Here is a 22,321-nt window from a genome sequence, read left to right on the forward strand (position 1 = left end):
GGAGGCCTGAAATGGGGGTAGAAGTGCTGATGTCATTGCGGTGGGATAGACATTATAAATTGCGTTATGTGTCGTCGCTTTTCTGTTTAGCTAAGTGGGTCAAGTCACCCGACCAAAATGTTCTAGGAGTGAAATTTACTTAAAAGAAGATGCAAGCTTGGAGGTCCTTAACCACACCGCTGACTGCTTATAAATTATTAATAAAGAATCCTGTTTTGCAGGCTGCCAATCATCTCATGTAATGGTTGTCAGCTGGAGGTGCATGTAGCACAACGCTGTGAAAATGCCAAGGCGAACACTTTGTATAAATCGTCTAAATTGCTTCAAAATGTCATGGGCTGCTGGAACTCGGATGTTGAATAAAGTTATTTAAAAGAATAGAGGGATATTGTTGCACCGACTTTCTTATGAGTATCAAAGAGTTATGAGAAAGGGAGACCTGGGGAAGCTGTAACATTTTTAACATTTGCCTTCATAATGGATTGCTAGAAATCCAACTGCCATTCTTTTGGTATAAGAGACATTTGAAACCATAGCTATGAGCCGTAGCCATTAATAGACTTATAATAAGAAAGACTAGATCATAAAATTGAAATTAACAGAAGTCTGAGTGTTACAGTTGAAACCGTGATTGCTGGTAATTATATTAACACACTGAAATCTGAAAATACCTCAAAGTAATATAATTTCTTTACTACCTATTAATATCCCTTAATCATTTTCACTTTTATATGGTGCTATGTATTTCAACCTTAAGAAATGTTGTTTGTGTATTTAAAGCAGAAGACATGGGGATACCAACATTTTAATTGTTTGAAATCACACATTTAAAAAAAAGAATAATAATACCTTTTCTACATTCTACTCGTATGCATCAAAAACGACTTTCATCAAATAATGTTTATATTAAATTATACATTTGCATGTACCTTTATGTAACTTTTTTTATTCACTTTCAAACCACCATAATTATTACTTTTGACTTTTGCTCATAATTGTCTTATTATCATCATCATCATCATCATCATCATCATTATTATTATATGGTATGCGAGTTGAAATTAGCATCCAATATTCCAGTAACTAATTTTTAGAACGTTTATTAATTAAATTAACAGGAAACACAATTTTTGTTTTGTTTTTGTACTACTCCAGTTCTATATTTTAGAAATAAAGTCATTGCAGGAAATAACGTTACCATCATTACACACATAAAAAAAGAAGCTTCAGTTTCAAAGTTTTTTTTAATATTTAAATATGAACCGTATAATTATTGCATCCACAAGTAAGCAACTTGTGGCTCTTATTCGTTCGTTCATTCATTCATTCATTCATTCATTCATTCATTCATTCATTCATCTATTATACATTCACTCTAAGTCTATGTACTTATGAACAAATGATCTGTTATTCTTTCAGTGTGTATGAGCATTTGATGAATGTACTGCAAATCATCATTGTGTACTTTCTCCTGTTGCAGTGCCATCGTTCTGGGGGCTTGTAAATTCTGCATGGAATCTGTGTTCTGTGGGGAAGAGACAGTCTCCAGTCAATATCGAGACGAGCCATATGATATTTGATCCCTTCTTGACACCACTGAGGCTCAACACTGGCGGACGGAAGGTAAACCATGTGTTATGTGATGTCTGCATGGCTGCAGTCTCAGTGCGGTGAGCTGGGAAAAGTAAACGTCGTGTCTAGTGTCAAAGTGCTGATCAACTCTGAAAGTGCCACTTTAGTGTAAAAATGCATGTAGGTCAGTGGTTTTGCTAGATTCAGAAAGGTTAGGAGAGTAAATTATGATGCTTAGTTTATATTCTACTGTTTTCCACTACTGTTTTTTTTAATTTATTTTTTACAGTAGCTGATACCCTGCAGTTATGCAAAACTCATTTTTACTATTATTATGGATGCAGCTTTGACTCATAACATTAAAGATGGTTTGTCACACTGCAATATTTAAAATTAACTAGTTATAGATACATTGGGGGAAAAAATTGTTGTAGAAACAGTTTTCATTTGGAAATTGTTAGTAAATTTCGCAAGCATTTACAAAGAAGTGGCAAGTAACACTTTGAATTATACATTTCTGTTTTTGTATAAATTTTGTTTGTAAATTTGTAAGAATTTGTAAATGTGCACGTTATGCGTCAACTAGCCACATTAAAGTGGCATCATTTGTTGTCAATGGAGAGAGTGGCATGCTTAGCATATGAATGAATCCTCTCTTCAAACGCATCAGCAGTGGGTAACTGAGGTCATGCATGTGGCGGCACTAGAGGCAGAGATTCATACTCAAACAGATCAGTCAATGACTAGAGAGCGAATCAGACAGAGAAACAAGGGTAATAAAAAAACTGCATGGTAATTTGACTAAAGCACCCTTGACATGCAAAGTCTCATGAAATAATTTGTTGGATTCATTATTTGTAATTTAGAAGAATAGCGATTCACTTGGACATGATTTCATCAAAAGAGGTTGGTCCTAAAATAAAAAGGTCAAAGATTAATTGCTGTTTTTAGTGGTGCATTTCAAGATATTTACTAGATTTTTACACGATAACTATATTTATTGTGCTCACTTGAACTGCATGGGTTGAAAAGTTTTGATCTTTTCAGAGATTGTTTCAGATAGTCAAGATACCCCTGTTCTCTGATTTCCTGGAACATGTTAGATAAATCTTAGATTGTTGGATTGTAGTCCTTGATGAAGATTTTTAGTGTGTTTGAAGTAACACCATGTGTGTTTGAGTTTCTGTCAGAGTGGAGTTTACAGTGCCAGGCTCTCCACAGAATGATAAATGGACTAATGAATAGTTAAAGGAAATTAAAATGACCTCAGAATGCAAAACCAATTAATCAAACGTGGGCATGCGTCAAGGTTATGTGCTTTGGATTGAGGGAATCGCAGTTATTAAATTGTCTGTATTAATTGAATATTTGCTCTGCCGTAGATGAGCCGCAATTACTTGAAGAGCTTTTAATGAATTTAATCGCTCTGACAAAGGAGGAAGATGACAGTATCGTGTCCCTTATTGAAGTCTCCAATCAGCAAAGTGGAGAATTTGAGACATGAATATGAAAAAATGCCACATGGAAATATTTTCTTCCAACATCATTAGCTTTGGGGTGCAGTAGAATGTGATAGGGCTAATTACCGAAACGAATCAGGCCACATGCCATTTAGCATAGCATATTAGATGTACTGTAGAACATAGCGTAGTGCATTGTCTCGTTGTGTCACCTTCCTTTGTCAGCACTGGTAAAACGGGATGGATCCTGCCCAGAGACAAACAATGACAGATACGATCTTCACACAGATTTTATTCAGTTACATGAATATCATATTAGATTACTCACTGAGTCAGCCTTGTCATGGCGATTTCATTAGCTTGGGTAGTTGACAGTGTGAGATACATTCTCTGTATAAACTGATGGCATCAGTTCAGCTATCAGTCAGTTGTAACAGGCCGATTTTTGAAGTGAGGGACAACACAACTCAATCAAGATTGACCTTGATATTTGAATGCAAATGTAATTTTTTTTAATGACTTTTTCTTGAGGGGAACAGTGAATCTGTAACTGATAGCAATGGTAATGAACAGTCAGCCGGTCATTATCATCTGATTATACAGGAGTGATCAAGACCTTAATGCAAAGCAAGGGGTGTTTTGATCTCCCTGTTGGGGTTTGTTTTGCAATTAGCATTGGACGACTGTACATTATTCTGCTCTTCATATGGCTACATACTTAAGCAAATACATGGGCATGGTAAATTGATTTGAGATAAAACAGGCCAGAGTTTCCCAAGGGTTATTATTATTATTATTATTATTATTATTATTATTATTATTATTATTATTATTATTATTATTATTATTATTATATTTGAATGTGCTGTCAGATTATTGGAACATAAGAAAATATCAAAGTCAAAGTAGTTTGTATTTCAAAAGGTTCTGCAATCCTTGAATTCAAATATTAATTGTAATGATTAATTTATTTATAGGAATTATTATTTTGAGGGAAAAGAATCAGTAAAAATATTTGGGTACACGTTCTGTGAAGTCAATTTTTTTTTTCATAACACATTGCAAGGGTATTCTTAAGGCATTATAATGAATGCATATTGCATTATATAAAAAAGGCATATAATATGTTGTTTAATCTCATAAATAATCATAAAAACAATTATAATAAATTATAAAACTTACTTATTTGTTGTAACAATGAGGATAGTGTAGGCAAGGTTGGATCCAATTGCAGATTTTTATTTAAAAAAAGGGATAGTCAGAAAAAGGCAAAAGTCATACACCAGCAAACAGTGTCCAGAGGGCAGGGCAAGAGAGTAATCCAACACAGGCGATAGATAAAGGCAACCAGCAAATGATCAGAAGAGAGATAAACAGGCTAGGGTCAGAATAACAAGACTAGGAAACAGAATACAAGAACTTGGTATGGCAGCTAGGGTAATCAATACTGAGCACCTGTGTGGGAATGAGTGCAACCTGTACAGTGTCTTGGTTATTGGAAACAGGTAAGTGTGTAATCAGAGGGGATCTTGGGAAATGGAGTCCAGGGTGAATGTCTGAGTGGTGTGTGTGGTAACCTCTGGTGGTGAGCAGGGAACAGATCATGACATTTGTGGTTATACTGTAAGTTTTATGTGTGTGGTTATTTATAACATAAATGTTAATGAATAAACACCATGCTAAATCCACTTAATTTAGAATGGATTTAAGTCTCATATCTTGCCATTATTTATTTAAGATCTGTACAGTATCTTAGTATCTTATTGATATTACAATAAATATAGTTAAAAATCAAATGTACCATTTACACATTGATCTGATGATATATCTGATCTTATGGCTGTTTAAGAAAAATATTAGTTTTAATTATTGTTGATTATGTCGTTGTTGTGATTTATAAGTGGTCTTTGTCTGCTTTAATAAAGTCAAGTTAAAATGATATGAGATTTATAATACATTATAACTATGGGAAATATAATACATTGTTAGTTAAGTGGATGCATCATGTTCACTGTGTATTATAAATCATCATAATCTTAAAAGCTATAACCACAAATAAGTAATTATAATGCATGTTGTTATGATTTCTCATGAGATGATGAAACATATTATATGATACATTATTCTTTCAGTATAATGCCTTAATAATACTTTTATTATGCATTATAAATACAGGCTTTAGAGAAAATGTTAGCAAATATTTTATTTATTCATTCATTCATTCATTCATTCATTCATTCATTTATAAAAAAAAAATGTAGGTTTATATAATGAAAGTCAATGGGGCTCAGTGTTGTTTGAAAATGTTGTTCAAAATACCTGTTCCAGAGAAAATCATAGTGGTCACTGTGTAAAATATGATTGTTCAGTGGAGCTATGTAATAAGAGGTGATTGCAGTGTCATTTTTGTTTGATATAATGTCCTGTTCAGTTGAGTTCAAGGATCAGTGATATCATTTTTTCCTGTCTGGCCAGCGGGTTAAGGAGATTGAAACCATTTAACATGCAAGATGCATGTATGACCAGATGGGGAGTTCTGCTGCCACAGGGAGAGAACACTCCTGTAGCGGCACTGAATCAGTAAAATTACACTGGGAACACGGTGGAACGAGAAACATGGAGCCATGGGATGACATCTGTGGGAACACACTGTTGGGAGGGTCCAATTACATATTTGGTCCCCTAAGCTTTAATTTCTCACACATGCGACTTCCATGTTGGCTTTGTACCTGAATGTTCTAAAACTCTTTTCACTGTTTGTTGCAAATGTTTGAAATCATGTAGTAAATTGTTTCTATACCCTTGTTGCTAGCGGTGTATATTTCATGAACCAGAAGTCCATCGCAGACAAGAATTGGCATTCGTTGTAATTCTGCAAGAACATGCAGCTTACAGGCATGACTGCTTTATTTCCTTAGCAAACTTTTTGTGTTGGCAACCCCAGGAAAACATTAGCATAAAATATGAAATCAAATATTTTTGAAGTGCAAATGTGAACTATTTATTAGAGAAAGTATTCGCAAAAGATGCCTCAACACACACATGCGTATGTAAACCTCAGTTATGTTTTTCATGGTGAATGTAACAAACCACAAAGGACACAGATGTTTATTGCTGAGGGTGAAATGCCTCGTGATTATGAGAATTGATTTAGTTATGCAAATTACTGATTCAAATTAATTAGACTCAAGTTTGTGTTGGCTGAACCTGCTAAGCTGTCACAGTATACAAAGCAGTTTGCACATGAATATCTGCAAGGCTGCTATTATGTTTGTCTCGGCGTGGCCTCTTGCTTGTCAAGGCACTGGATTTAATTACTGCTAGATCGCACAAGCTCGATGCCCTGATTTGTGCATTCCGAATCGGAATACGCAACCTAAGCCGGTGTTTGTGGCTCGTTCATTGGTGTATAAATTTGAATCATAAACATGAATCTAAAAAAGGAAATAATAAGACTCAATCACTTGTGTCCACAGGAAGTAGTGTTTATAGGGTCCAGGGGTTGCAAGGCAATCTCACTGTAGCATGAGTCGCAGGAAAATGGGTCATACAGAAAGAGGAAATGGATCAGCAGTCTCCTGTCCTCTATTCTCAGATCAAAGCCTGAGTGCTCCACCACAGCAGAGATTCTGAGTGTGCCTTCATGTTTGCGCAGTTCAGATCCTACTCCAACATTATGATAGCAGGGTTTTATTGAAATCTTCAGATCACTTTGTGGTTTTCGTTGTACCAAAATAGAACTACTGGGCAAAATCAAAGGAATCTCAGTTTCAAAGTATACTTTATTGGCGTGATTTTATTTAAAAAGTCACTTGTATTAAAATAATAAAAAAATAAAATTGCTTGTTTTTTTTTTATTTTTTATTTATTTATTTATTTTTTGTCTGGATATTTTGGTATGGTTTTGTGTTTTGTTTGTTTTGCATGTGTTTTTGCTTTGTTTTAGTTTTTTTGTTTAGTCTGTGTGTGTGTTAGTGTGGTTGTTAGTTCTTTTCCAAGACCTAATGAGCTGCCTCACTGTCTGCTGCCTATATAGGCTGTTGTATTATATGGTAACATCCTATCTGAACTGTAACCTCATAAGGGACTGATTCCGAGCACTCTTCTGGAAACTCCACCACTGATGTGACTTTTTTATTGATATTTTTTGTATTCATTTATATTCATAATCCATATTTCACTCACTTTATCTGCTGCCTTTACTTATTTTGGAACAGGTTTCGTTAGTGTGCCTATCAGTAGGTTTTGAGTTTGAGCTAATGATTGAACTAGTTAGTATGAGGATCAGGGCAGTGGTAGGTTTCTAAATTATTGCAAATTAAATGTACGTGACTATGAAAGATGCATCGCCGTCCTCCTCCAGTAACTCCTACATTTGTTCTCATGCAGTATTCTAAAATACTATATGCATTATTTTAGTGTCGGGCTTGGCGATAATTTGATAATTATAATTATCGCGAAATAATTTTCCTTGATGAAATTTGAAGAATTCGATAAATGTTCGATATTATGTTTAAGCAGCAATAGCGGATTGAAATTGATTTTATTAAAGGAGTAATGGAATAAAATTTAAGTATGTATTTGTCATTAAGCTTTAGCATGTGTGCATTTATATTAGGGGTGTGCGATATGACAATTTTTGATCGTGGGTGATAAAAATGTCTCCACAATTTGAAGAAATATCGTAGTATCGTGCTACAGGGAACATATTGTACAACGCCACATGCATTCACAAGCAGTGTTAACTCTATCTGCATGTGCTTTTAAATGTTTCATTCGTGCCCTGGTCTGACCTGTGCTTTTTCTAAGTATACACCTGAAGCATGCACACTAAAGCCTGTCAAACAGTTATCTTTTGCACTAATACTGTCTAAACACGCAAGGTTTACATGTAGACTCTGTTGGTAGTGTCTAAAATGAAAGTAAACAGTTGAGAGAAAAATTTATATGTACCTGTATATTAGGTGCGTGCAGGTCTTAAAGGGACAGTGCGCCTATTAAACATGCAGCCTACTGTCATTACTGTCAAGGGATAGATTACCCTAAACTTTCATTTCTGTCATTATTTACTCATTGTCACGTTGTCCCAAACCAGTATTCATTTCTTTCTTGTCCTGAACACAAAAGAAAATATTTTGAAGAATGTGGGTAACCAAACAGTTGCTGGACAACACTGAATTTGATAGTAACAAAACATAGTATGGAAGTGTGTACCAGCAACTGTTTGGTTTTCAGTGTTCCTCAAAATAGCATTAATGTTCCGAAAAAGAAACTCATTTTGGTTTAAAACCACTTTTGAGTGAGTAAATAGTGGTATAAAAATAAAACACTGTGACAGAATTTTTATTTTTGGGTGAACTATTCCTTTAACGTTAATAAAACAACAAAACACAAAGAGAAAAATCACTCACTGCTCTATAATAAAGCACTAAAATAAAGCACTGTTTGTTTTATTTGTATATTAGGTGTAGTTTTAACATATATCAGTCATTCTTTTATCTTTGTTATTAAAAAATAAGGACAAATATTTGTATCTTCACCCTCTTTGATCTAAATATCTGCGTTTTTTTTTTTTTTTTTGTTACCTTGAAAGGTTTATTATTACTTTTTTTTGTTACCTTGAAAGGCTTTGTCTTTATAATAGAGAAATTAGTTTGGCTGTAATGCTCAGACAACTTGTAAAATAGTAAAACCAACATGACAAAGAATTGTGATAAAATCGTGATATTTAAAAAAAAAATTGTGATATGATATTTTTTCCATATCACCCACCCATAATTTATATTGAATGTTTTATTGAAAGACTACTGATTTCCATACAAAATAGGCAACCTAAAAACCATATAGTTATATTTTACCATGGTATTGAGGTGCTATATGTGTGGTTTTAACTGTGTTTTAACTGTGTTTATCATGATTTAAATGTATACTACTATGGGAGACCAATGCTAAATTTAAAATAAATATATAAAAACTTGGTCAGAATAAATTGAACAATATGAAACTGAGGTTGCTACTATTTTTACAGATGTTAATGATTTTGATAATGAACAAAAATGTAGGCTACCTCTGCATCCTTACTCAAGCTATTATCAAATGTGCATTTCTAAGAGACAAAACATGATATTAACATTATCATGCAACCCAAACCTGTTTCTTGATTTGAAACAATATCACTTATTAGAACATGAAGAAACTAAAAATATTTTTTATTTATTTATTTAGATGTTTAAGTAAAATTGATTGCCTGGTTTCTACAACTTTCACTTTGGAGAAAAAAATCTGGCTTTGTAACAAATATTTGACATTTATAGTGATAATTAATCAATACCGACTGATATGAAAAAAAATGTATCCTATTTTAGTGGAAGATTCACTAAAATAATTATGCAACTCATAACGGCACAAACGAACAAAAAAATTGTGACCAGTGTAGTTTGTATGCTGCAAAGTTCTAAATATGATTTTTTGGAGGATGCGGCAGACCACAGTGATGATCATTTGATCAACCAATATGAGTCAACCACAATTGAACTGCACTTTAGCTCATAAATTGTTGAAATGTCTTAAAGAACTTGTGCTGCTGTAAATAAAAAGACATTAAATAGTTCTTATCAATAAACTCTTATTCATTGCCTTATGCAACAATATGTAAATTGTCAAAACTTTATAATTATGACACATTTATATTTTCATGTAACAGCCAGTATCTGTATTTGTATTTGTAACAATCACAAACCTATTTGTATCTGCATATAGAAAGTCGTACAGTTACTTGATAAGACCATTGACTATTTTTTTTTTTTTTTTTTGCATTTTAAATGTAAACAAATAATATAACTTGTGTGATGTGTTATCCGTGAAATTCCGAATAAGGTATTCTGCTTCGGGCACACCCCTAATTATTACATTACATAATTTAATTTTACATGCAACATAGATAAAGTCATAGAAAGTAACCGATACATGCAATATTGCAATCCTAAAGTTCACGTTGTACTTGCAAACTCTGTGCATGCATTATGGTTAATAAATGCTCGAGTAGTCCGTTTTTTTCAGACAGCGCCAAATAGTGGTTGAAGTGGTTGATCCCTCGACTACTTGACTAGTCTATGCAAGCCCTAACAATGGCTGTACTAATGGAATATGTATGGACATCCTGCTGTGACTACTCTAAATCCCTCATCTCAGGGATTATCTAGTTAAGACCTCCTCCTTGATCTTGTTTTAAACGTTGGATAACATTAGCAGTACTGTCTACTGTCTGATTTTTCATTATCCCTGGTCTTTAAAACACAATATATATTAAGATTTGCATTTAATTACCTTGCATTTAAAATAATTTAGCCAAAACTACTTTAAGGTTGGTTAGTTTGGTTAATTGTCATGTATCATTTCAAACTGGCATTTTAGTGAATTGATTCAGTATTTATTTTGTGTAAATATAACTGCTTAAAAAAGGTAATATGTAAATAATCATTGCTGTTTTTATCTTTTGTTATATAAGTGCTTTTACATGATTAAATGATTCTTGATTGTGATCAAGTAGTTAATAACGGTGTGTTAAACTTGATTATCAAGAGACTCAAGTTTTTGATTATTGAAATGTGTTTATTGTTATGAAACTGGACTTGTGTTGTTAATTGTACATCATGTAATATCTTCAGACTGACACTGAACAACAGTAGCAAAGTTTACTACGTAATCTTGTAGCTGCTTTCATTTGGTGCTATTGTTTTTCTGACTAGCCATCAGACAGTGTTAATTTCGTTGACTAAATATTTTCGTCATTATTTTCGTCACGGATATATTTTTGCGGACGGAAACGAAAACTAAAATAGAAGGCACTGATGGAGACTAAAACTATGACTAAATTGATTGACATTATCGTCAACGAATAAAGGACGAGACGAAAATAGACTGTGACGAAAATCAAATCAGCAGACGGCAGAGATGCGAGGAATGAGCAAAAGAACCGGCAAAACAGAACAGACTGCATGAGAGAAGAGAACCAATCCGAGCCTGACTTATTGAGACGTGAAGCGAAGGTTTTCAGTTTTTAAATGAGCTCCCGGGAAGACGGCATTCGGTGATGTCTAAAAGAGCGACAAAATGTCCACAGCTCACTTCACGTTTGACAACGAACAAAACAAAACAAAGCCTAAAGCACGCGGAGCGCTCATTCGTGGCAATAACACCACCAATTTGAAAAGACATTTACAGACGAGCCACTCGGACATTTTCTCAAATGTAATTTCACAACGATGTTCTTTTGTTTATTGAGCTAAGCAAAATTGGAAGACTGCAGTGCGTAGATGTTGTAGCATTAAATATTACGAACTGAAAAGTACTGTAAAATAGCCCCTTCTTCAAGTTAGATGAGAGCACAATACTAATACGTAATATCATGATAAATACATTTGATTAATACCAATGTTTAGTATATTTTAATGTTCTACTTGTTGACAATATCACAAATATTTCTATATTAGTCATGTGAAACATGAATGTTCACATCCTATCATTATACATACAAATCTAGCAATATTGTAGTATTTAAAACATACAATATTGCTAGACAAATGAATACCTTATAAATCTTGTTGCTTTTTTTTATCCACCTAGCTGCCAACTTATTAAATATTTACTTTAAATGTATGCACTTATTGTTCAGCTCAGCTGTAAGCTTTAAGGTCCTGGACCTAATGTTATTTTTCTTTTATTGATGGTCAACTGGCAGCTAGTTATTGTTTACATTATCATGACAGTGTTTGTTGCTGCATAAAAGCTTTTGATTCGAAATAAAGACACAGTTGTGTTGAAATAAAGTTGAATTTGTGTTTTATATATTTTGGTTAAGTTTTTTTCCTATACCAGCTGTAAAAAATTGTCTAGTAAATCTGTTATTGATTTTAGTCTTATTTTAGTCGACTAAAATACCTAGCAATTTTAGTCGACTAAAATACCTAGCAATTTTAGTCGACTAAAATACCAAGCAATTTTAGTCGACTAAAATACCAAGCAATTTTAGTCGACTAAAATACCAAGCAATTTTAGTCGACTAAAATACCAAGCAATTTTAGTCGACTAAAATAAGACTAAAATTTAAACAAATCAGATGACTAAAACTTGACTAAAACTAAAAAGAATTATAGTCAAAAGACTAAGACTAAAACTAAATTAAAATTTTGTGTCAAAATTAACACTGCCATCAGATGTGATAAGCAGAGAAATGTAACATATGTTTAGCATGTTTATGGTTGCTAACAGTCTGACTGAAGAGAATGACATGCATAACTGATAGTGACAAGGGGTAGAGCATTTAAGCTCTGAGTCAGTGAAGGGAATAGTGTGTTCATATCAATGCTAGCTACTTATATGGTAAATGAACAACCTGATTTAAAATGATCACATTACACCAGTTTTGATTAGCAACCGTTAACAGACAATTCAAAAGTCTGTGTGTGTAAAGATACTCATTCATTCCTATTAGTTTTATATGGAGAATTGTCTATTGTCTAATTGTCTATCCATTATGTGTTATCTATTTGCCTAAGTGCATTTTTGAAACCTGTAACATGGCCTATGATATACTGTGTAAGCATACAGTATGTAAATAAGCCAGGGGTGTATATTTCAGGATTTGCAATACCTTTGGATGAACTGTGCAGTATTCCACCCAAAAAGACTCTTAGCACTAATATATTTCAGTAAGTGAGTGTATATTAAAACCATGCATTTGTTATATGAATGCATATTATAATAATTGTAGAGCTGGATTGTTCCATAAAACTCAAGGTTGAAATGAGCCAACAATGGAGTGAAGCATTGTAGTGTTGGTTGATTTACATCAGCTGAGTTTGAGGACCATTAGTGGAATTCATTCATATGCAGTGTTTTATAATATGGAGTCCATAATTTAATATGTTTTTTAATGGTTCTTTAGATTGCATATAAATAGAATATATTTTAGAAAAAAGCTAATAGTCTTATAATAATATAAAATTATATAATACATATATAATAAGCTAATTTAAACATATTCCTGTTAGAGCAGTTTAAACTTACCAAATCAAATTCATGCTTCTGATTATTATGTTTAGTTAAATTAAAACACAGTGCATCATAAGTTATTGATCTAAATCTAAAAATATCGCAAATGGATTCATAACATTGTATATTTTATATATTCATACTACATCTGAGCTTATGTAATCAGAAGCAATCATGCTGGGTGTAATGATGCTTAAGTGTTATCGATCACCTTAATGTATGATCTTCACCTGCAGCCACTTGTAATGAAAATATTAATGATGAGGCAGAGAATTATCGTAACTTCTGTGATCATATCATCTTAGCACTGATATACAGAGAGTACATTAATTAACAAATCGTGAGAACAAAACTAGATGACAAAGATATCAAATGACAACAGAACGAGATGTAATATATCTCTATATTAGCTTGCTGAAGAGTCTTATGGTGATGCCTCTCTTGTCTGTTGATTGACACATGGGCAAGAGCCCTCTGGCCAGCTGTCAGGATGACTGATTGGTTCAGAACGCATAGAGGCCTGCTTGAAAATGAAGTCTCAGCACACAGTGCAGTACACTACACCACTTTCACTAACTTTCATTAGTTGGACTTTCTATAAGAAGACAAAAGAAGCAATTTGTTAAGAATATATTGTATGGCTAATAGCATTATTTATATTTACATTTAATTTAATTTATCTTTTACATTAATTAGTTTGTTTTTTATATTGTATGGAATAATATGAATCAGACAAATAATTTATGAATAATTTTATTATTATAATTTGTATTTTTTTTTTTTTTGGTCAGATAAATGCAGTCTTGATAAAAAGAAAAACTTAAAATCTTACTGATCCCCAATTTTTTAAAGCGGTCCTATTATGCTCTTTTACAAAGTCTTGATTTTGTTTTAGGGGTGGACTTGAACATGCTCTTATGCTTGCAGGTTCAAAAAATGCATTATTTTGTACATAATTTACATTTATTACACTACCTTTCCCCAGCCTGGCACAAACGGCCCGACTAGTTCCAGGTTTGACGAAGGCCTGCCTTCCGAAAAACTAAATGCGTTGTAATTGGTTAGCGGTCCCAGTGTGTTGTGGTTAGCGAACTACTTAGACAGAACCCGAACCCCTAAAGGTGATAAATACAAAATGGGAGGAAATTATACATTTCGATACTTTTTCTTGCAGTTATATCATTGGGTAATTATTAGGGCTGTGAATCTTTGGGTAGACTTCGATTCATGATTCATAGGTTTTCAATTTGATTCAAGACCGTTTTTTGAAAATTTAGAATAAATTGTTTTTATTCTATGTTTTTTTTTTTTTATATATATTTTATAGTATTTAACTTTTCGTCTCCATCAGCGAATGATGATTCTGAGAGATAACGCACCCTATGTCTGTTTGCTAAAGCCTCGAACGCTAATTTCCTGCATCTGATTATAAGATTTTTTCAAGGTTGTCGTTCAAGCTGTGGTTATTTTAACAGTTTCCTTCGTACATTTGGTTCAACAACATTGCACATTTATCAGTCAATGGAACTGTGTGTATGCTTTGACAGTAACATTTCTGCTCCGTCCATGGAATAAATATGCAACTTTCGACTGCTCTGGTAATGTAGTTGGTAAGATACCGAGAGCCACTGAAAAACCACTGCACTTTAGCATTACTGGCCACGAGTCCTAAGGAGAGATCCCATCAGCCGATGAACAGAGCGGGATTGCAATCCTGTGACAGTCTTGTGCGGTAAATAGTGGAGCTAATGCGAGGCACGAACACTGTTCAAGATCTCTGTTAATTTATGCTAGTAGTAATTTATGGTGTATATATTTTGAAAGCACTGAGTCGCTATAGAAATCACGATTCATTCGATTCTTAGCTCTTTAAATCGGCGATTCATGATTCAAAAATCATATTTCCAGATCGATGCATTGCATCGTGAGGGTTTGTAATCGATGCATCGATAAAACGAGTTAAAATAATCGTTACATTCCCTAGTAATTATACTGTAGGCCTATTTAAATTGTGGTCATCGGGGAGCCACTTGTTATGTCTTGCATTGAAACTGCTTTTGAGTGCATGATCACTTTAAGGCTTTACTTTCACTTTCGAGATTCACACCAACTCCATATATAAAAAGCAACAATACTTACCACATATTTTACAAGATTAGATGTTTTGTCAGTGGTACTCAGAATCTACAAATCATTTGCCATCGTCTTCAGTCATCTCTCCTACGTACTCTGTTTCTGTGGTAAGTGAAATTTTATGAACTGTAATGTAATAGGCAACCTTTAGCAGACGTTATTTGTTTTCCGTGCCTTTCTGAATACAGATTCATGCTTTGGGCACATCCCCTGAAAAATAACAGCATTTACTATGTACAGATAAGTGCAATGGTAAATCGTATTTTTTATTTCAATTTTTTTCAGAAGTGCAAAAGGTACTGTAAATATGCATTGCTGTCTTTTAATGAAACACTTTTTCATCGTCGTCTTGTCTAATGCACTCAACCAAGCATTCTAACCACGACCTTGCCCCTTCGTAGACAGGAATTATTTTAATGATATTCCAATGAGACGCTTTGTGACATTACAAAACGTTTGTTGTACTTTTATTTGACTATTTTTAAAATGAAATATCTCCCTTTGGAGTGGCCTTTGAGATTTGTAACTTTGTAGATCTTTTTTATGCCGAAACACACACTAAACACTGACTAAAATTTAAAAACTTAAAAAGCATAATGGGACCCCTTTGACAGCAGTTTTTTAACACATTTGAGGGAAACAATTACACTTTCTGATCTTTATTATATATGTGGTCATTTACTTTTAATTAAGGATATCATGGGAAGTTTTAATTCTTCTCCTAAGGCTGTCCTTGCTGTATTTTTAGGCATATTAAACTATTTCCCATCTCCCGGTTTGGTTTTTCCTTTAAATTATTTGTAAACATGGTCCTTAGCTTTCAATGTTTCTTCTCTATTTTTCCATCCCTTTACAAAGTTGGCCCCGAGAAGGTTGAAATGTCACACACATGCTTCTATAAATATTTCTCAGATAACCATCTTTCTGGCCTTTCCAACACTTTCTTTTTAAAAAATACATTCTGTTGCCTGTGAGCAATTTCTTTGTAAGATGACAATTAAAACATAATTTGCATTTGAAGAAAGGCAGAACGAAGCTTCTTAAGAACCTCCTTGTAATTTTTCAATTATTGATTCAGCTCTAGAATTTGGAGAGATGAAGTGTAAACCAGAAGAGAGAGAGGTTGGATCGAGGTGTTTTGCCGAAACAGATTTGGCTACAAAATCCCGCCACTAGTTCCAGGAGAGCCTGTTTTAATGGTTTTCTTACAGCGTCATTCTGCCACACTCATAATTTGGCTCACACTGTGTAGGTGAGCTGTATTGATCTCAAGAAGTTTTGAGGGAGCATTATATTCCTAAAACAATTAGAATACACCTTCAGCTAACCTTAAAGTCAAAACAAAGCCGTGAGTTTAGGTGTATCCTGAGAGATACATGAAGCCAGACATGCCATGACATGTTTAGATAAATTCATAATGCATGTATTTGATGAAACAGCTCTGTTCCCAGGTTCTATAACTGCAGGACGTTTATGCATATCCTCGGCTCCTCTGTGCCAAAAGATCAATGCAGACCTTGATGAAGGTGTGCTCAATGGATTTCTTTGCTGTCATCTTCATCAAAGAATTCATCTCTCTTGGTGTAATGATGCTTAACCTAAAGTTCTTATCTTCGGTACCTTAATTTCTGTCTGCCCATTACAGGCAGGCAGTTACTTAATAAAATGCAAATGGTTGAAGAGAGGAGTATAAATCATCTCCCTCTTGTTCCACATAGAATGATTATTATGCCTTTCTCATCATTATCATGAAGCTCACACTAGAAATGTCCTTGCAAATAGAATATTTTCTCTGCATCAGGTGAACTTGTCTTTTTTTCCCCCCAAATACTGTTTCTAAAGTTGTCTAATTGGACGTTTTAAGAAACTTAGACTGTGGATATGTGTATCCACAAAAAAAAAAAAAAAAAAAAAAACCTGTAATAAGTTGTACATTAATAAAATGTGACTTGTTTTTTTCTTAAATGACAACCCAAATCGAAAAACAAAAACCCGTAAATGGACCGTTTCCGTCAGTGTCCGTGCATGTGCCCTGGCGTTTATGGTTTCTTGACACTGACAAAAACACTTTTTTTTTTTTTTTGTGGCAGTTTCCCAGTCCGCTCATTAACGCGATAAACTCCCAGACATGGACGTAAATGTTTACTCACTCACCCGTAAATCCACGTAAATCCCTGTGCGTGAGTCCAGGATACAAACAGTTAAATTGCCGTAAACGGCCACTAATGTCTCTGTAAACATCTATAAATTACTGTAAACTTAATGTTTTAAATGTTGCGGGCCTTCTACACAAAAATGTGTCATATTTGCTTATAAAAACTATCAACAAAGCCACAAACACAGCAAGGCCTCAACAAAACTCAATTTTTATTTTTCAGCAAATGCAAGACTGCAAACATTTAACAGGAGTGCAAATATTATTAAACAAACTCAGCAGGACTGCAACATCATTTAGATTGAGAAAAAGATTTTCAATATTTTGCAAACACAGACACTACAAGTAAATCATTGAACTGATTAAAAAGTAAAAATGTTTTAAAAAGAAACAATAATAAAATGTATAGGACAGTGATTACCGCCATCTCAGTCAGACAGTCACGCACAAATATTCTCTATTCAACTCTAATGGTACCATTCAGGACCATGACATTTTTTCATTTAATTCTGCCTTTCAGAATCTACAGAAGATACTGTTATGCTCATAAGTTTACATACCCCTAACACAGAGATGGGCAAACTCAGTCCTGGAGGGCTACTGTCCTGCAGAGTTTCGCTTCAACCTTAATTAAACATACCTGAACTTCATCAAGGTTTTTAAAGGGGGGGTGAAATGCTCGTTTTCACTCAATATTCTGCTAATCTTGAGTACCTATAGAGTAGTACTGCGTCCTTCATAACTCCAAAAAGTATTTAGTTTTATTATATTCATAAGAGAAAGATAGTCTGTACCGATTTTTCCTGGAAAAACACGAGCGCCTGGAGGCGTGACGTGTGGGCGGAGCTAAAGAATCACGAGCGCCAGTTGCGTTGAGAGCATGTGGAAGCTGTGACAGCTGTGAAGGCTGAAACTGAACGAGAGCAGCAGCAGCAAGGATTCGCTCCGAGCGGGGCTCGAACCCGGGTCTCGAACCCGGGTCTCCGATGGGAGGCGGACGCACTAACAAGGAGGCAGAGATATTTTAAGCAGTTTTACTCACCGCCTGCGGTTCCAACACACGATCGTGATCCTTTTACGTTGGGATTGCATCATCCTTAAGAAATAAACGATACGCAAATCCGTCGTCAAACTGGGCTTTGTTTGTAAAACAAGCATTTTAGAAATTCAGGGAACAAACACAAACACTTGCACAACTCCGTTGATGCTCTGTAAAAATAAACTCCATCCACTGGTCCCTTAATGCTGTTTTTTCTTTGGTAATCTGTGCAAGGTTGTCTTGCCCTGGCAACCAAAAACACGCTCCTTTTGTGACATTTCGCGAAGCTCTCGCTCTGAATCTGATGAATGATTGTCTGTGCACAGCCTCTCTCTGCTCTGCTATACGGGAGCGCGCGCTCTTACTGCAAACGTGCCCTCAGGACCCATATAAGGAAATTCCGCTCCATCTAACGTCACACAGAGCCATACTCGAAAAAAACTTTCCGAAACTTGTGACAAACCGGAAGGAGTATTTTTGGAACAGAAATACTCCTTCAGACGTACAACTTAATTTTTTAAACTTTGTCCATGTTTAGCATGGGAATTCAACTCTTTAACAGTGTAAAAAACTCAGTATGCATGAAATAGCATTTCACCCCCCCTTTAAAGGGTAGTAGAAGGCTACAGGGAGGTGAGTTTGATCAGGGTTGGCACAAAACTCTGCAGGGCAGTGGCACTAGCAAAATGTCATAATTTTAACAAAATAAGAGGGATCAAAATGTATGCTATTCTTATTTAGTACTATCATAAATAAGCAGTATTACATAATATATATTTACATTTACTGATTTTATAAAAATTTAAATGTGTAATTTATATATATATATATATATATATATATATATATATATATATATATATATATATATATATATATATATATATATATATATATATATATAAAAAATCTAAAGTTTTCATACACTGGATGACCAGTAGTAGTTTTTCATGTGTCCAGAGCTGTTGTGGATTCTTTGGTTTTAAAATTAATTTAATTTAATTTAATTTAATTTAATTTAATTTAATTTAATTTAATTTAATTTAATTTAATTTAATTTAATTTAAAATGTATGCATTTAGCAGACGCTTTTATCCAAAGTGACTTACAGTTCATTCAGGCTATCAATTGTTACCTATCATTATATGTATTATTATATATTTATTATACTATATTATATATGGTTTTCCAGCATCTTCTGCATCTTTGGCCCCTGTCTGATGATGACTTATAATATTCCCTTTGAGGAAAGCTGAAGGACTCAAACACAACTATTATAAAAGGTGAAAAAATTTATCACTGATGGTCCAGAAGGAAACACAATGCATTAAGAGCGTGGGGTGTACCTTTTGAACATGATGATGAGTAAAAAAAAAAAATTTGTTGAAAAATTATATGTACTGTAGGCACTGCCCTTCAGAAGTGGTTTTCGCTGATCATCCAATTCAACTGGTTCACGCCCTGTTTCTCTTTATGCACTGTGTTGCTTTCTTTAGAATCAATAAATGCGTTTACCTTTTGAGTTGTGTATGAGTCCCTCATTTGTCCTCAGTGTGAAAAAAAATGAATATGAAATCATACATTCATTTCTTTTTATCATGTGGAAACTGGTGGTTCAAAGGGTTCATATTTTCAGTCCTTCAGATGAATGGTTGGGTCTGGGAACAGAGGATCCTAAAGGATCCATAAAAAACAGAGGATCCATAAAAATATAATAAAACACACTTTCTCTAAATATATTGTACACAAGTTAAGCATAACACAAATGTAATGAAAACGGGCTATTCTGTTACCTGAACGATACAGCCATTCACAAGTTTACATATGTACATATAATATGAATAAGCATATTTGGCCTGCTGTCATGAGGGAATGTAGGTGAAAAAAGAGGCGATATATAGACTTCCTCTGATGCTAATTGGTTGGATTATCTGAAAATATTTCTTCTAGATTTTGTTAAAATAAACTTAATTAATAATTTGAAAAAAAATAAAATAATAAAAGCTAGTCAAAGTACTATCTTGCAGATTAAGTAACTGAATAAAATATAAGGTAACTTTAGTAATTGAATGATATTCAAAAACTCTTTCTGTGTTCAAGTTACCTGATTAATCACTTCTTTAAAGACTAGCAGTTTTCCAGAAGAATGACAGCATTTGCTATCTGATCTAAAAAATAACACACAAATATATGCTTTAAATCGCATCATAATAAAACAAAATACATTGTAGATTTCTACACCTTAAAACTAGAACACTTGACACAAACAAAAGGAGTAACATTTATGCTGCACTTTATGATAAGTGAAATGTAAAAATATTAAATTATGATAAGGGGTCATATGATACTGCTAAAAAATTAACATTGTTTTGTTTATTTGGTGTAATGAAATGTGTTCATGGGGTTTCAGGTTCAAAAAACACATTATTTTCCACATACTGTACATTGTGTCTCCTCTATGCCCCCCCTTCTAAAAGCGTAGATTTTAACAAGGCTTATTGGTCTGAAAAGTGAGGTGTGCTGTGATTGGCCAGCTATCCAGTGCGTTGTGATTGGCCGAATACCTCAAACATGGGTTGGATGTTACGCCCCTGAACATATTGCGATCCTGTCTGGAGCGATGAGACATAAACATAAAACCCATTATAAACGTGACATAAACATGATTTCTAGTCGTGTCCTCTTTTGGAAGATGAAACAAAGTAGTTTCGCTTTCTCAACAAAACAGCATCACACTACGCGGCCTTGAGTGAGCAAAGGCCAGTGGCCTAGAGTGAGCTTGAGAACGGTGCGGCCAGCAGATTCTATGAAGGAGCTTGTGGCAACCACATGTGACGACCCCGGGCTGGACTCCACTTCGTCCACGATGTGAGCCGAATTGGTGATCCACTGTGCAAAGTTGATGTATTTCCTCAGCGACCAGAATGGATAAGCTCTGCATGACGAAGTGGATATCATCCTCTTTTGGAAGGCCAAACAAATTAAACTTTCACAACCAATCACACAGTGTCTATACGACATGGTGGTGGCGGCAACATTAATACTACAATGAGAACACCACGAGTTCTTTGTATGAACACATAGTGACATAGACTTGGGGCATGTTAGAACATGCCTTTTTAGGGGTGTGTGATTGACTGTTCACTTTTATAAAGAATATCTATTTGGATTTGAGACTTTAGTATTTGAAACTTTACAGATCGTCTTTATGCACCAAGAGCTTGTAACACTCCAAACAGAAATGAAAAATTGAAATCGCTTCATATGATCCCTTTAACAAATGGAGACACACCATTTCTCCTCCAAGGCTGTCACCGATGAATCAGAAGTCCGCTGCAGTGTTTGGAGCCTCTGAAATAAGAAGAGCAGAATGTGTCTGTCTGCAGATTTGTCAATGGGAAGGAACACGTCTAGTGTGTGCAATCAGAAATATCCTGTATCCGGAAATCTCTGTGCATCTTAATTGTATATTCGTTTATGGGACATTTCAGATTTATCCTGGAAAATCCTCTTTTCATGCAGTGATTGTAATATGAAATAATCTGATAATTTGCAATCATTAAATTTGCAATATGTACCAAGGATTTGTTGATTAATCATCTTAAAAATTATGGTAGCACTTAATTTTACAGTCCTGTTCCTCATGTACATACTATGTACTTATTATAGTAATTACAATAACTATGTAATAACTAGGTACTAACTCTGAACCTACCCCTAAACCTACCCCTACCCCATGTAGTTACCTTGTATTACCAGAACTTTCTTAGATAAATACACTGTAAGTACACTGTAAAATAAATGGGAAACCAAAATTATATTAATCATGGTCTATATTAACACCTGTATTATAGACAAAAGATACATTATGGTTTAACAGTTTGAAGTCAGTAACTTTTTTCATCATCA

The 22,321-nt window shown here is 34.2% G+C and overlaps 1 protein-coding gene across 2 annotated transcripts in view; it reads left to right on the forward strand.

The window, feature by feature from the left end:
* Positions 1–22,321, forward strand: part of ca10a (carbonic anhydrase Xa) — a 174,229-nt gene that overhangs the window by 72,973 nt on the left and 78,935 nt on the right. For both annotated transcript variants that reach the window (XM_026222561.1, XM_026222560.1), the window contains one exon: positions 1,481–1,623. In XM_026222561.1, coding sequence (XP_026078346.1) covers positions 1,481–1,623 — 143 coding nt within the window. The remainder of the gene's footprint in view (positions 1–1,480; positions 1,624–22,321) is intronic.

Source organism: Carassius auratus, chromosome 37 (assembly GCF_003368295.1).
Source record: "Carassius auratus strain Wakin chromosome 37, ASM336829v1, whole genome shotgun sequence".
NCBI lineage: Eukaryota > Metazoa > Chordata > Actinopteri > Cypriniformes > Cyprinidae > Carassius > Carassius auratus.